The 16,315-nt window shown below is 53.6% G+C and overlaps 1 protein-coding gene across 3 annotated transcripts in view; it reads left to right on the top strand.

The window, feature by feature from the left end:
* Window positions 1-16,315, top strand: part of ABR (ABR activator of RhoGEF and GTPase) — a 170,924-nt gene that overhangs the window by 31,107 nt on the left and 123,502 nt on the right. The window contains exon 1 of one of the 3 annotated variants that reach the window (XM_032429022.1): window positions 4,848-5,358. The exons of 1 other annotated variant lie outside the window; for it this stretch is intronic. Coding sequence is in view for 1 of the 2 variants with exons in the window: in XM_032429020.1 (XP_032284911.1) it covers window positions 10,373-10,433 (61 nt within the window). In the remaining variant the exon portion in view is untranslated. Of the gene's footprint in view, window positions 1-4,847; window positions 5,359-10,267; window positions 10,434-16,315 lie in introns of those variants that run through there. One more of the 3 variants, XM_032429020.1, reaches the window with a different exon arrangement.

Genomic DNA, 16,315 nt, shown 5'->3' on the forward strand with positions numbered 1-16,315 from the left:
CCCCCCGGGACTGCTCTCTGGTGAAACTGAAAACCAAGGCATGACCTTATCTGGGCCTGCACTGGTCTCCCTCTGGTGGTCCCAGGCCCCTGGGGAAGAGTGGGGAACCACCACCCACAGCTCTGGGGTCCAGGAAAGGGGCCCTTCCAGCACCCTTCTCCCATTTGCTGGTGACCTGTGGCTACCCTCATGTGATGAGCATGTGGCTTCCTGGAGGAAAGAAACTTGCACAATCAGATAGAAATAGGAACCTGGAAAATAACTCAGTGGGGCAAGTAAGGGATTAGGCAATCACTTATCTAGAAGACTTTGGGCCATGAGGGGGGTTGGTGGCAGAGTGAGGAACCAGGTTTCATCTGAGTCATGGCTAAGAATCTAAGGAGGTCTCTAGAGCATGAGACTTCCGAGGGGTCAGGAGGCAGAGGGACAACCTGCCAGCCTAGAAGTTCCTCAGAGCCCTTGCCCTTTGAGGTTCTGTGGAAAGGTTTCTCAGAAATACAACATCCTTCCTTAGGAACGTGCGCCTCTCATACCTCACCATGTGGTGCTATCTTCCCCCAGGGCCTCTAGCTTTGTTCAAAGCACAAAGGATTTTTGAGAACATTCCCAGCAGACCGGTCCTCTTCCTTAGGGCCAGGGCAGTGGAGACGTGAACATTGGATGGGCAGGACGTAGAGCTGACACCTCTGTTTTCTCTACCTTGTTGTGTTCATTTCACAATACATACAGTAAATCATCACATTGCACACCTTAAACTCACCCAGTGTTATTTGTCAGTTATACCTTAATGAGCCTGGAAAGAAAAAAGGGTGAAAGTAATGTGCCTAACACAGCGCCTCGAACATAAATATTGGTGAAGCCAGAGACACATTGACTGAGGGCTTTCAGTAACTGGGTGCCTCTGCCCACAAACTCACAGGGACAGGAGGTGAGTCCTAAACTTTTGTTGTTGGTGTTGCAGGCAAGAGTTGTCCCTTGTTTATAAAGACAGGCCTAAGAAAGCTGCAAATTCTGTTGTGTCCCTGAATTCATGCTGAGGCCACACATGGTATTAGCAACTGCCTATATTCTCCCCCAGTTCCCCAAAGAACCTTCTCTTCCAGGTATTCATTCTAGTTCCCCTCTTCACCCCCATTTCTGCCTAATTATATTTCTGCATAATTGCTTATACTTTTCCTTCCCCCCAGAATGCCCTGTCTCCCCACCCCACCATTGTTGCCAATGAAATATAAGGTGTCCTTCCAGGCCCTGGTTCAAATGACACTTCCTCCAAGAAGCATTTAGTTAGTCAGCCCCTTTCAAAGTGGTGACCCCTCCATCTCCTCCATAACATACTGTCCACATCACACTCTGGACCCACCAGACACTGCCTTGCCTCTTGGGGACTTCTAGACATGTCTCAAATCCACTATCACAAGTACCCTGAGCAAAGGAACCCAGTCTTATATAGAGCTCAGGGAATATTCGATGGGTTAATGAATAACTTTTCTAGCCCTTAAAACCTATGGGACGTCCTGAAAAATTGGGGAGCTGAGGGGTGGGAAAGAAGAAAGTTTTTCCCCTCTCTTATAAACCATTTCCTGGTCATCGATAGATTCTCAAGGAATCATAGGCAGGACAGCTTTCATCCCTGCATGTCAAGGTAAGGAAACCAAGGTCCAGAGAGTGAAAGGGGGGTCCTCAAGGTCACACAGCAAGTTAGTGGCAGAGCCAGGGCCTGGACTCATGGTGTGCTCAGTTTAGTGCTCTTTCCCTTGTGTTGGGGAGGCGGTGGAGTATTGAGGGGCAAAGATATAAATTCTGGGGCTGTCAGGGGTTACTTTGATAATTCAGTGATTTAATACATGCAGAGTCCTTAGATCAGCCCTAGCCCAGGAATCACAATATAAGTGTTTGTTGCTATCACCTTTGTTGTGATTCCTCTGCCCATCATTGACAACTACTACCTCCTCCCACCAGGTCATTTCAGGGGAGAGAAGAAACCTGGAAGTATTAACTATGCCAGAACATCCTTCCTAGGCAGCAGGGGAGAAGCTGGTGGGTAGCTTTAGAGGACTAACCATCTGGTTTACTGACCCTAGCGGCCTAGGGTGATTTTTCTGGACCATCATAGACCCACAGCCCAGCAGATCAGACCTTGACTAAAAATTGGGTGTTTTGTCTCTTTCTTTCAGGGAAGGGAAAATGAAAAGGAATCTTCTTCCTTTTTTGTAGGTACCTGGCCTGCCCAGGGGTCTACCAAGACCCTCTCAAGCTAGGTCCTGGGGAAGACAGGGTGCCCAGAATCAATTTCCAGGTACTCCTCCCATCCCTGAGCTGAAAGCAAGATTTCCCATCTTTCTGGTTGGAGGTGCAGCAAAGTCATCACTGGAACCCAGTGAGTGACAGCTTCAGCTGACAGCCCCTGGGACTGGGGAGTTCAGCATCGCTGCAGGCCAGCAGCATCTCATTTCTCAGACTCCCAAATTCTGTCCCCTGCCAGACCACGGGAGGAGAGACCGGACAGGTGTGCACCCAGGGACTGCTTTTTCCCAGAGGAGCACTACAATTTGCCTCCCTCCTCTAAAAACAAATGTAATTGCAGATTTGGGGCGGGCCCAGGAGAAGGACTCTTGAGAATTGAGACCAAAGTTCCCTTAGTGGGCTGAACCATTTCCTGGTTTCTATTCCATTTCCATGTTGGAGTCTGATTGGGTAAAAAAGAGTACAGCATTAAATGCTGGCTGCTTGGCGAGGGAGCCCTGTGCATTGGGGAGTTTTTAGTTGGGATTTCATGTGAACAGTTAGGAATTAATTAGAGAGCAATCATCTGCCCCAAATCTGCTTCTAGGATACTGTTGTTTTTTCTGAGTCTGTCCAGAGAGCGTGACCCCTCCAGTCACGACATCCCAACAGCCCAGACAGGTTTTTTTTTTTTTTTTCCAGCTGGAGGACCTGGGCTGGCTGAAGTGTCTATACTCCCTCATTCCAGGGTCTTTGTGACCAGGAACATATTCAGTCATCCATTCATTCATGTACTCATTCATTCACTGAAACCACTATTTCAAGGTGCTGGGGTTACAGTGGTGAACAAGAGAGGTGTGGTTTGAATCCTCGTGGGGGACTCAGTCTAGCAGGAGAGACAGGCATTGAGGCGTTTACAAAAGCACCGAGTAATCTGAATGCAGGCCTCCCTGGTCTGGTGGTTAAGGAAAGCTTCCTAGCAGAGGTGATATTCAAGTTAAGATCGGAGGGAAGACCAAGAGATGTCCAGACATTTTAGCTGGAACTATCATCCTGTGTAAAAGTTCTGAAAATGCAAAAGAGAGCAAGGAGACTGTGCCAGATGAGGCTGAAAGGAAGTAAGGAGCCAGGCCACAGGGCCTTGTCCGCCACCAAAAGGATGTGGGTCTTCATTCCGACAGCAGTGGGTAGTGTTCTAGTTGCTGTGGGACGCTGGGAAAGTGCTTCCTCTAACTGGATCATCGCGTGATGACGTCAGCCTCGTGGGCCTGGGACTGCTCAAACCAACAGACTCAGGTCGGATGTGACCACTGCGCGGCTTTCTTCGGCCGCCACAGCCAGAGTTCCGTTCTTTTCCACTCGCCCTTCATTAGAATACATGTCATATGTGTTGGTTTCCTATGTCAGCTGCTGGCCCCGGGCTGTGTTCATGAGACTAAGCTGACCGGCCCAGGGCAGAGTGCAGTGAGCTTGGGGAGGGGGAAATTAGGAGCCACAAGGTTTCATGACTAGAACCTGAAAGTGCCTTATGTAAAAGATTGGTGTCCTGGGACAGTTTGGGGAGAGAAAGCCAGCGCTTAGGTTGAATCATCCATGCGGGAAGATTGGTGGGGTGGTCCCTTGGGGGCAGGGGGTGACTTGTCTTCTGTGATTCTTCTCAGACATTGTCTGCCGTTTCTAAGTGTCTGCGCTAGGCCACCCACCCAGCTGCTGCCTCCCCCTTCCAAGGGTCGTGACCACCAATGCAAGCTGCGTGCAGGTGTATACCCAGCTTCTGGGTAGGGGCATCCCTTGTGAAGGTGGCCTAGGCCAGACCGCTTCCTCTCTCCACCTCTAAGATTATAAAGATGAAATTTAGAGAGGACATCAAAGGCAGAATGCCAGGGAAAAGAACAGGGGGTGTGAGCTTGCCAAAGAACCATCCTCATTTCCGCCTAACCAACTAGTGTTCTCAGCTTGCCAAAGAACCATCCTCATTTCTGCCTAACCAACTAGTGTTCTCACCAACTAGTGTTCTTGACACTTGGGGACAGTTCTGCATTTTGCAGGATGCTTTAACATCTCTGGCTTTAAAATGCTCCTACAAAAATAAATACATAAATAACATGCCCTACACATTTGCAAACACTTCCTGTGGGGCAGTACCAACTACCCCTTCCCTGATTGGGAACCACTGTTCCCATGTTTACGGGCACAGGATATGCACACCTGTGCTTTAGGTCCTGAAGCTGGCAAGCTGGGACACTGGAAAAATCCCCCTGTTGGAGAATATCCTAGAGAAGCTTTTGTCCAGTGGGATGGTTATTCTTCCCAGGCTACTCATGGGGCTCCTGATGTCTCCTGACCCCACATGGAGTTCCTCCTGCCTTCCCTAGCCTGGTTACTCACCATGGTCACCTGCAGCTCTGTGCAGAATCTGGTGGACGAAGCTGAGATTTTAGTACAGGCATTTCCAGGCCTCTTGGCTGGACTGTGGCCAAAGTTGGCAGGACCCCTTCTGGTGGCTGAGTAGCTGCTCTGTTGGGCCACCAGATGGCACTCAGGAGACACTCCCCCCCCCCCCCCACCCCGCACGCAGTCCGCCGCAGGACTGCTGGTGGCAGGAGTGACTGCAGAGGGAACTTGCTTTAAAGAGGCCTGGTCCTTAAAGAGACACGGCCACACACCGCAAACTTGCATGGTTCACCCCAAAACAAGACTCCACTGATGACAAGCACCACTGCCTAGGCTCTGATGCTCCTTTGTCCTTGCCTTCCTGAATGTTGAGCGGCCAGCTCTTGGAGCCAGTCTCCTTGACAGCCTATCCTCAGCCCCTGCGGCCATTCCTGGGCCCGACAGGGACGGGGCCAGCTCTGGCTGGTGGCGTCACAGCTCCTGGCAGAGCAGCACAAGGCTGGGGTGCCTCTGCAGAAGTCTGGCTGAAAGAACAAGCCGCACAGCCAGCTTCAGGGGAATGGCGGCCGCAGGAGGGCAGGGGGCAGCCTGTGAGCTCTGACCCCAGGGTGGGCAGGCCTCTGCTGCACTCGGACCTGAGAAGCTTGGAACCGCTGAACTTGGTCTCTGGGCTTTTGGGACTTAGAGAATCCTTCCGTCTCTTCTGCTGGCCTCTTTCCAGATGCTGACAGGGATGCTGTGGTGAGTAAATTAGGAAGGGGGCTCTACCCCCTACTGTTGAGCCCTCTGATCCACTCTCTAGGAAACCTCTCACATTGACCCCTGGGGGGTACAATCTGAGCCACGTTGGGCGAGAGCCACTGTAGGGGCTTGGCACGAGACCCTCCTGAAATTGCACCTTCCCTAGTATAATCCAAGGCAGCTACTCTGCCCAGGAAGCTGGACTCACTATGGCTAGTGGCCGGGGGAACTGGGCTTCACTAGAGCCTCTGGAAACTGTGTGGGGATGTGGGGGGAGCTTCGCAGCTGCAGAGACTTGGATGGCACTGTGCCTGTCCCGGCCACGGCGCTGAGAGGGGGAACAAGGACGTGAATGCAGTTCTCTGGTTTACATCTTGCCAGGGCTGCAGATATTTATGACTCAAGCTGACACAAAACTTTGGTAGAGAAATCAGTAATTGGGGAAGGCTTTGAGTTCATCTGTGCTGTCTGAAGATCTGGCTGTCTCTGGAAAAGTAAGGAGGCTGGGAAGAGACAGGTAGGGAGAGGACAAAGGATAGAACTGTCGAGCCAAGCCTGCTCCCTGAGAGGTGACCCAGCAGAGGCCTAGGGAATTTCCTGCTTTCCAGGCCCAAGGGGGGAGGGTGAGCATCAGAATTTAGTAAGTGCTACTTCACCGTACCAAGGTAAAGGAAATGAAGCAAGGAGCCAGAAACAGGCCCCACAAGGTTTGCTAGGAAGCAGAGTTTATGGTCTACGAAGGCAGATAGGAAGCCTGGAATTCGTCCACCTGATCTACGAGGGTACCCACCTACAAATTTGAAAACTGAGCTGGGAAAGCCTAGAGATTGGCCCAAGGTATAGAAGCAGTGGGGTTCAGTGGGGACTGGAGTTCAGGAAATGGTCACTGGATTGATTGCATCCAGCTTGTGTCCAGAGTCGTCTGCCCTGTTGTGGTAAATGTGGCTTTGAGAACCAGTTCTCCTTTTGCTTAATCATTGTGGGGGGGGGGGGGGGGGGCAGGGTTTCTGGAATTACACTGCCTTGCATTCCTGCTGTGGCTCCAGCATCTTTCTCCCTGAGTTTAACTTCATTCTGTTCATTCATTTTTTCACTCATTGCAGCCCAATACAGTGATTATACACATTTCAGTTCATTTCCAAGTGTCACCCGTGGCTAGCTGGCCGATGCTTAGCCTGACTGCTTCTGGGAAACGGAGAGAAGAGCAGTGCCTATCTCGTTAGCGTATTATGAGGATTAAGGGAGATAATCTACCTGAAGCCCATAGAGCAGTGTCCCACACCTAATAAGCACTCTGCAAATGTCAGCTGTCATTCATTTTACATATTCAACCTGTATTGTTGAATGCCAGTCTGTCGGGCTTTGGGCAGAGAGTCCGGCCAGTCTGGGGGCACAATGTGGTTATGGCCGCTTTAGTCTGCCTGAGCCTCAGTCATCCACTGGGCTGAGTGCTATGGATACCCCAGTGGAAAAAAAAAATGCAGTTCCAGCTTTTAAAGAACAGATCTGGCAGGAAGGGTACAAAGTCTTGGTTTTTTGGCTATCATAGTCTGGTTTTTGTTTTTTGTTTTTTAATTTGAATGCGGAGGCCCTCCACCCCCACCTATACCTCCAGCTTCTGCACACTAGTGCCCCCTGCCAGCCCCAGCATGGGGAGAGGTGAACGGACATCCTTTTCACCAGCCGTGACCTCCGTGACCTCCAGGTGATCAAGGAAGCAGGGACTCCCCGGCCTCCCTCTTGTGCACAGTGGAGCTGGGTTGCTAACAGTGAGGAGGGAAGAAAAGTGGCGATACTGAGTTTTGGTTGTAAGCACAGTTACCCTTTTTCCATCTGGCTAAGTGGCTGGTGGAAGCAAGAGTCGTTGGGAAGGCACCTGGGAGTTAAGGGCAAGGCCGCTGACCTTCAGAATGGGATATATCTCCTTCGCACTCAGCCTCTCATCATCCACCCAGTGCTACGGGCAAGGCAACCAGCCCTTCAATCCCCCTTAAATGGGTGGTGGTAAGGCAGGAGCAGGGTGGTCATCAAGGCTGGCCTATGTGCACAGGCCAGAGGGATGGCTGGCAAAGGTGGAGAGTGTTCACCCAAAAGCTTGGACAGAGAACGGTTAGTGTGGGCCTGGAGGATGAAGTGTGTTGGGTGCTGATTCAGTGCCTTGGGGTTCAAAGGCAGATCTGCACTTAGCTGAATCAGGGCGGTCTGTCCACAGGAGAGCCCTCCCTGGCTCGGAGAGATTGGGGTTGCTGGCAGAGCACTTAACCTTTGGCAAAATGCAGATGAGAATGATTCCTTAACTCCTTCCTTCCTCGAATGTGGTACTGGGTCTCCCCAAACTCCTCCCCACCCTCGGTGCCAGGAATCTGGAGGCTTCTGTTCCAGTCTCAAATCACCCTGGTTCTCAAAGGGCCACACACTTGTCTCCAAGCCCAGATTAGAGTCAGGCTGTGTGGTGTTACCTATCTACTGGAAGCCACCAGCAATGGCATCAAGGGCATCTTGAAATAACTGCCCTTTCCTGGGACGAGTGTTCGGGAGATGGGTGTGTGGAGATGGAGGAGGGCTGGGAGGGCTACTCAGTGCCGCTGTTTTCTCATCTAGAAAATGCAGGGAGCTGAGATGGCAGTGAGGTTCGCAGGGAAATGATCCTGTAAGCAAAGCACTGGGGTCCAAGCCAGGTGCACTGCAGACGTTCTCCGTTAATTACTACAAGTGTTCCTCCTTATTGCCTCCAAGACTATTCTCTCCCTGTACCCTATATTGTGTTCTGGAGTGGGAGGTCCAGGATGGGATTGGACAGAATGAAGAAAAAAAAAAGCAAACTGTGGCAATGCTAAGGAGAGCAACTGTAACATTTTAGCTTGAAAATGCTGAAAATAGCATGTTCAAGCCTTTGTAGATAAAAATGTAAAATGTATGCAAATGTATGTGTCTCACGCAGAAACATACATCTCTGGCCTCCTCACAGTCAGTGCTGGGATGTGGCCGTCAGGAAAATCCCTGCAGCATACAGAGAGGGTCCAGGCTGCCCTGGTGGAGGTGGTGGTTATTGGGGAGGGGGCAGTGCTGCTGCCTTCCTGGCTGCACTCCTGTTTCCACCTTTCTTCTGGGTTCTGTGCCTCCTGAGAGTTCCACGTGGGAAGAAGAGAGGCTCTGGCCCCTCTCTGCTCCTCCACCCTCACCATCCTCCCTCTGGTTCCTCTGAGAGCCCATTTGCTTCCTCTCCCATTCTGGCTCTATTTCTGGAGCATCTCATTGGAGATGCACACCCCCCTCTCTGCCAAGCTCCAGGTGCCTGCTTGGTCCTCCCAGGCTTGTGTGCAAGTCAGGGATGGTGGGAGGGTGACAGCTGAGCAGGGAGGGGCCAAAGAGACAGAGCCAGAGTCTGAGCCCAGAGAGTTGGGATGTGGGAGAGGGGAGTGGATGCGGGGAGGGGCCAGTGTTACCTCACCGTTGAAAAACACCCACGGTAGCCACCTGTGGGGGCTTTCCACACCCTTCCCCTGCACCTCCCAGGGGTTCACCCGACCTACTGTGAGTTGGAGGCCTCTATCCAAGCAGCTGCAGGGGCTGGGTGCAGGCTTCCTTTCAGCATTATGGGTGAGGGTCTGCTCCTCTCCTCAAGAACTGGATCTGTGGTTGTTTGGAAGGATGAGGAGCCCTGCCCCCATGTGGGTGGGTCCCAGTAGAGCTCAGGAGAGGCTTCTGAGTCCCAGGAAGGCTTCTGCTTCCCTTCTCTTGGGTTCAGGAGAGGAACTTCAGCGCCCCCTGCCCTTGTCCACCCTGGCCGGAGGCCCTTCAGAGCCCTTTGGCCAGAGGAGGCCTACAGGACCAAATCTGCAGCAAAGTTGCCTTGGGTCCCAGGAGACAGGCATAAAGCCCCCCTCCCAACAACCTCTTCACTGCTGTTGGGAGGTCTTACCAGGAGTTTTATTTCTAAAGGTTCTGTTCGCAGAGGCATCTTGACCCCACACTTCCCTCAACTTACATGTGATTACGCATGCAAGGTATGCCTCCTGGGCTGCAACTGTGGATCCCCAAAGAAGTCTCCTGGGGAACCCAGTGAAGATCCTGGAGTCTCTCCTGTCTCCAGTTTGTCCTCCATTGCCCCTCCTCGACCCCCAGCCCCCTGCCTTTCTCCAGCTGCCGCCCTCTGGGCAGAACTGCCCCGCTTTTAGGGCAAGGGTGTTTAAACAGACGAGGTTTTAAGGTTTGGAAAGAAAGAGTGCCCCGGCGGCCAAGGCTTTCCTCCGGCAGCAGGACCTTAACCCCGTCAGCGCCGCCCCCCAGGCTTGCCTAGGGGAGGGGCCTGACGGCCGCACCGGCCCCAGAAACTGCGCTTTGAGATCCTGGGGTGGCAGGTGATGTCACCCCTGCGGGGCCCATAGGTCTCCCCGCGGCACTTAGTCTGCGGGTTGCCAGAATTCGGCTGAGCCCAGCGAGGGGAGGAAGAGGAGCCTGGGCCTGCGCCGCAGCCCGGAGACCCCCCGCGGGACCACTCCTCCGTCACGGGCTGGAGCCCCTCTCGCCCAGGCGTCCGAGGGGACTGGGGCTGCTCCGCACACCCCCCGACCGGGTCTGGAGGTTTGCTGCGGCGGGGGAGGGGGCGCGGGAGCCTCGCGCCGATTGGTCGCGGCCCCCGCCCCCCGCCCCCCGCCCCTGGCCGCCGCGCAGCCCCGGGGGAAGTTGCTAGTCTGCGGGCGAGCTGCGGGGCCGCCACTCGGGGGTCCGCAGCGGGGCTCGCCGGGGCCGCAGTGGCCGGGGGCGCTTGCCTGCCCTCGCCCGCCCTCCCCTCCTCTCCCGGCATCTCCGGCTCGCTCCTCCCTGCTACCTGTTTCCCTGCCTCCCCCCGCCTCCACTCCGCGCCCGGCAACTTCGGCCTCCGGGGCTAGCCGCCCCTCCCGGCTCCCCGCCGGCCCGCCCGCCCGCCGCCCGCGCCCTCCCTCCTTTGTTGTGCGATGAGGGTCGGGTTTCCGATCTGACGGAGCCACCGCCGCCGCGCCGAGCAGCGGGCATGGAGCCGCTCAGCCACCGGGGCCTGCCGCGTCTCTCCTGGATCGACACCCTCTACAGCAGTACGTGTGCTCTCGGGCCGGGGAGGCCGGGCGGGAACGGGCCTCGGAGCCCCGACGGCCCCCGGGGCCCCGATCTGCCCGGCTTGTCTGGGGAGCCCCGCGCGGGGCTGGGGGTTGTGGGAACCGCCGGCCAGGCGCCAGGGGGCCGGGAGGTGGGGGGAGAGATCGGCCGCAGATGGGGTCCCCAGAGCGGACTAAGAGCGGGTGGGGGGCCAGTGGCCCGACAGGGCCAGGAGAGCTGTGTCACCCCTTTCCCACCTGTTGTGTAACTGAGCACTCCCCAGCCCTCAGGAAGGAGAGCCCTTGAAGGGTGCTCCCTCCGCTTCCCGCTGACTGCTCCTTCTGTCCGAGCTGAAGCAGAAAGGCCATTTTGGCAAAGTCCTTGGCGCCTGAGTTTGTCACCTCAGGGACATCCTGGGGCAGTTGTGTGTTTTGGGGTGGAGGTGGGGTCGGGTGGAAGGGACTGTAGGTGCAGATCTCCGTGGGGAGCATCTGGATTGAAGGAACTGGAAACCTCCGGCTCAGCAGTCTTTCCTGCCAGCCTCATCACCACCTCCACCTTCACCACCCCCAAAAAAGAAAAAAAAAAAAACACCTCGGCTTCTCCACCCCCTCGCTCCCAAATCTGCCTCGATCATGTGATTGCTCTTGCACTGCCGCTGGGGATGTGTAACTGATCACTCGTACATTCTGGGGGTTCGTGCGGAGCGGTGAGCACCCCCAGCTTACACCCTTGCCTTGCTGAGGTGACTAAAGCCCTGCACTTCTCTCCACCTCTCCCTTGAAGCACCTTCCCAGAAGCTTTCAGTGAGGTAGAAAGAGGGTCCTGCTGGCCCCTGAAGAAGCTAGTAAGTGGATTTTGCCCTCTCTGAGCACTTCGGTGGGACCCTCCCACTCTCTTGCTGTGTCTCCTAGCCCAGAGTCCTGAGGCAGGGGGCAGGGGTTCCAGGAGGCAGATGGTGCCAAGTTCGGTTTCTGGACACTGGATGCCATGGGACAAGGACATTTTTAAGGGTTAACCTGGCTCAAATTTCTTGGTGACAGTTATATGTGGGAAGAGAGGAATGGACAAGGATGGTGCCTTGAACCCCAAGGCCTTGCCCTGGAGGCTCCTCGGTACTCAGCATCCGGCCTCTGACCTCTGTATCCCCTTGGGTCCCTATCATTCCCCCTACCTTCTCCTTCCTCATCCCCCTCCATCCTTATTTACTTCCTCCCCCGCCCCCCGCAGGAGCACTCCTTGTGATGGTTCATTCTGCTTTGGTTTTTCAACATCAAAGAGGCAAAGCCGGATCCCCTGGGTGTCAGTCTTCCACTGAGCCCAGCCACTCCATCTGCTCCTTCCCACCCGCAGAGGCCAGCATCTTTGGGTGAAGGTCAGGGCCCGTGGCTGTGTGGCGTGTGTGTACACGTGTCTGCGTGAATGGGGGCACACATCTGTTCAGAGGCCTGCTGCAGATCAGCTCCTGACCCGAAGTAAGGATTAGTGACCTCTTAGCTGAGCTCCTGCAAATCACAGTAAAAACAATGCCTCATATTCACATGCTACTTACGTTCCCGAATATTTCTGGCCCTTTGCAAAACCCAGTGGTGATTTCCGTATTTCTCAAAGCATAGAATCCTATGGAAATCTGTCTCTGGCTTTCTCTCTATTGCCCTGACGAAGACTGCTCAACCTAATTATTTCCAAGTTTCCTACCTCTCCCTCCCCCCGCCTCTTGGAGCAGGGAAGTTGTCTGAGGTCTCCTTGAACATTTCTGACCAGAGGAAGGTGGGACCTGGAGAGGGAATTAGACTGAGGCCTTCTCTGGGGGTGCCTGTTAACCAGCCCTGACTGAAGTAGTTTGGCATCTGAGCTGTTTGCCGTGCTGCTTGCTGCCCTGGCCCCTGGCCTCCTGGGGCAGCCTGGCTGGGGGTGGGGGGAGGCGCTGACTTGGCAGCAGTGTGAGGAGTCCCTGCCTCCCTCCTCAAAATGGCTTATTTGAGAGCCAGAGAATGAGGCTTCCTGGGGAGGTGCTGTGCAGTCATGTTTGGGCTGTTAGCCATGAAGTTTCCTCTTGACAAGAGCCTAAATTAAAACAAATACCCGGGCTGTCATTTGCCTGGCAGCACGGTTTTGTGGTTCCCAGAGGAAGTTCCTCTGCCTCTCAGAAAGCTGTTTGCTTACAAGGCTCACAATCCTGGGGTGGCAAGTCCCCCACAAAAGCTAAATCCAACAGGAATTGTAAAGGGGATGTCCCCAGGGCACAGGGTAGCCCGTGTCTGTCTTAGAGATGTGACTGACCCCATGACAGAGGCCCTTCCTAAGTGCTGCTCCAGGTAACAGTGATAATAGCATATCCTGAGGAGCGTGCATATGCCGGGCACTACGCTAGTTTCTCTCTGGCCATCCTATCCAGACCACACAACTGTGCAAGACACGTAGTCTGATCTCCATTTTGCAGCAAGAGAGGTGTGGTAAGCTCAAATCATTATCCAAAGTCACATAACTGGTAAGTGACAAAGCTAGAATTCAGAGCATACCCTACATTGGTGAGGAAGACTCTGAGCGCCACCTAGATGTGTCTGAGCTTACCCAAGGCCTTGGGATGTCATGGAAGGGGGGCGGGGCATCTGTCTTTTTGGTCCTCTGTTTTCACAGGATTCTTCCTGAAATGGTCCAGCAGGATAAGTGGCCTCAATGATTCTGAGCCCAAACTGTCCATGTGCCTCTTGCAGGAACTGGGGGCTGGTCCTGGAGCCACGGTGGGGGCGGTTGAGGCTCTGAACTCACTGAGGTTGGTGATTCTCTACTCCTAAGGTGCCAGACTGCCAACCGGCCCCTCCTCTGACTTACTTCTTGCCTTTGGAGCTGTCAGCTCATTCTTCCTGGCTTCAGCATCGATGCCAGGAGGAATGTGTGCATTTTCGTTGCAGGTTGATGGTCGTTTGATAAGAGGTAGACAGCAGAGCCCCTTTCTCCCCTATGGTAGTAGTTCTGAAGGGCTGCTGTGATAGGATTTGTCCAACTCGAGGAGAGGGTTGACTCCCAGCTACCAATGTGATATGGGGCTGATTGGAGCAGGGTCTTCGCTCCCGGTAAGCCAGAGTGGCTGCCACATGAGGCTTCCAGACACCCCTCTTCTTGTCTCTGTACCACTCATTTTCCTACGTTAATGTAATAAAGTCAGCTTTGACCCTCAGGGCCTTGCCTCAACTCTCTCCCCAGAGCTGGCGTGATTCTTTCTGTAGGGCTGCATTCTTCCTTTTATCTTCTCCGTGTCTGTCTCTCATCACCTTCTCCACTGAGCACTTACCGCTCTCTCTTGGTTTTCTTCTATACCATGGGATTAGGTTGGATTAAATTAAGTTCTGTGGAGGGGCGCTGGGGTGGCTCAGTCGTTAAGCGTCTGCCTTCGGCTCAGGTCATGGTCCCAGGGTCCTGGGATCGAGCCCCGCATCGGGCTCCCTGCTCCGCAGGAAGCCTGCTTCTCCCTCTCCCACTCCCCCTACTTGTGTTCCCGCTCTCGCTGTGTCTCTCTGTCAAACAAATAAATAAAATCTTTATAAAAAAAAAGAAAGAAATTAAGTTCCGTGGAATAACAAAATGGGGGGTGCTCTGAGCCTACCCCTCTGAGTAGATACCACCCTCCAAACAGAGCTGAACTGAGACATGGATGTGCCCCAAGCAGGCAATGATTTGGCACCTCTTCAAATGGAAAGTCTTTCTTCTTTTACCCCAGGCAATATTTCCAAGGGATATTTCAGTCACTTGTGATATTTCCTTTGTAGACTTGTAGACTCAGTACCTTATCCAAGAGCCCAGAAAGCATTTGGGGCTGTGGGCATACAAACCCGTCTCCAGATCATCATGAACCAGCCTCAGTTTTCCATCTTACTCCTGTATTAGCCGCACCAAGGAGCAGGCTACTGGCCTGACAGACTGTGGGTCTGATCAGAGCAGCTGTCTTACCCAGGCCGCATCAGACCACCCCAGATGTGCTAGTGAACACCTGCAGATGGATGCTTTCTTATCCTCTGAAAAGCCCCTGCATTTATTCCTTCTTGTTGACACTAGTCCATTATTGTCATGGCTGCTGGAGTCTCAGAGGTGGGGCTGGCAGAATGAAATCATCTACTGGGAGAATATTTTTTGTTATTGTGATTGTTGCTGTTGTTCTTTGGAAAACAGAAGAAATGACAGGAACATTTGTGAAGAATTAGCTAAGTGGGTAGGAGACAGGGGAATAGCGAGAAAACCCATTCTGCCTCACTCTTGCAGGTGGCTTGGAAGACTTGGGCTGTTGTCTGAGGTGTGGTCTGGCTCCTGGGGACCCCGTGCATACTCCTCTGTAATGCGAGGCCATGATGTCTCTTGTAGATGCCACGTGGATTCATTAATGTTTATAAGGTGCTTTGAAGGTGAGGAGTGCTGTGGGATTGTTGCTCAGCTCGTCATGGTCCTCATTACGAACAGGGGTCCATGAGAGGCTTGCTGATGAGTGGGAAGGGGCTGCGAAGGGGGTGAGGGGGATGGCAGGTGCAGAGTGCTGGACCCGGTTCTTAGGTGGTGCCTAGGCCAGCTCCTCATGCGTAATAAGCCTTCAGTGATTTTTGGTAGCATGAGTATGAGAGGGAAAAGAAAACTCCTGGGTTCTTGGCTCCTTTAACTCCTTACTCCACCAGAAATCCCAGAAGCCCATTCATTGGCCCATTCACAAGTTTCCAGCGGTGTGGATTTGGTAATTGTAGTAGTTTGTACTGGAGTCGGAGACCCCCCAAGGGAGTCCCATGTGTTGCTAGGGCTTGTGATTGTGCAATTGGAAGACTTCCCTGCCAGGGTTGGTGCTGCAGCTGTTTGGCTCAGCTTGAGCCCTTTGGGGGCAAGCTGGGAACTAGGCAGCTTCACGGTCAACTCCACGTCCATCCTTGTTTGCCTCTGCCAGGCCCCTGGCTGTGGTAGGTGGAGGCAATCCATGGGGCTCCAGTACCCATCACTTTCTACCTACGGGGTCTTAGCACTTTCCACTGAGTACCAGTAGGAAGAGGCCTGCAGCTTACCTGTCTCCAGAGCAGGATAGGAGAGACTGATTTTGATTTGTGGCCTTGCTGTGCCTTAGTTTGCATTTCTTTGGGCAAGATAGGGTCAGTTGGAGCCATGGATACTCCTGACTGGTAGTGGGAGTGTTCTGCTTGTTCCTGAAGCTTGGGGAGAACCTGTCCAGACCCTGTAAATGGGAAGAAAGAAATCAGAGCAATAGGCAGACTATGGAAACGCCCCCATATGGGGATTGGAGATAGATGCCCAGTCCAACCTCCTGCCCAAGGCATTTGGCAAAGAGCCCTTCAAGATGGGGCCAACTGGTACCATGACTGACTGGATGAAGAATAATGTTCTCTGTCCCCAGATTCAGACCTTATTTGGGCCTCTCACTCAGTTTTCTGCACCTACGTTTTTTTCCTGTCTTCTCTTCTGCCCTTCCTTCCCCGCCACACACCAGAATGAAAAATGAATATGGGTTTACTAGCCATATAGAAACTACAGTCAGTGTGGTCTTCAGGAGATGGGGCAGATGGGGTGGGCTCTGCAGCGACCTAATTGATGAGGTGCCATTTCTCTCTACCCTCACTTCTGATGCCTACATAACCCTCTAGACCACAGGTAGACATGGAAGATGTGGTCAGGCATCTTGCCTCAGATGAGGAAGGTCTCCAGGAAGGGTTGGGTGGCTAGAAGGCCTTGGGTGGACCAGTGCTGATGGAGCTCAGAGTCCTTGTCACTCCGGGCGACCTGGCTGTTGGCCTCTCTGGTGTGTTGGCGGAGCTGGTGCTGCCTAGAAAAACCCCATATTGACAAGGGATCTGTGGGTTTACTCAGGGCTGTTGGGAAAGGATGTGGCCAT

The sequence above is a fragment of the Phoca vitulina genome, unplaced genomic scaffold (assembly GCF_004348235.1).
Source record: "Phoca vitulina isolate PV1807 unplaced genomic scaffold, GSC_HSeal_1.0 scaffold40, whole genome shotgun sequence".
In the NCBI taxonomy this organism is placed as follows: Eukaryota; Metazoa; Chordata; class Mammalia; order Carnivora; family Phocidae; genus Phoca; species Phoca vitulina.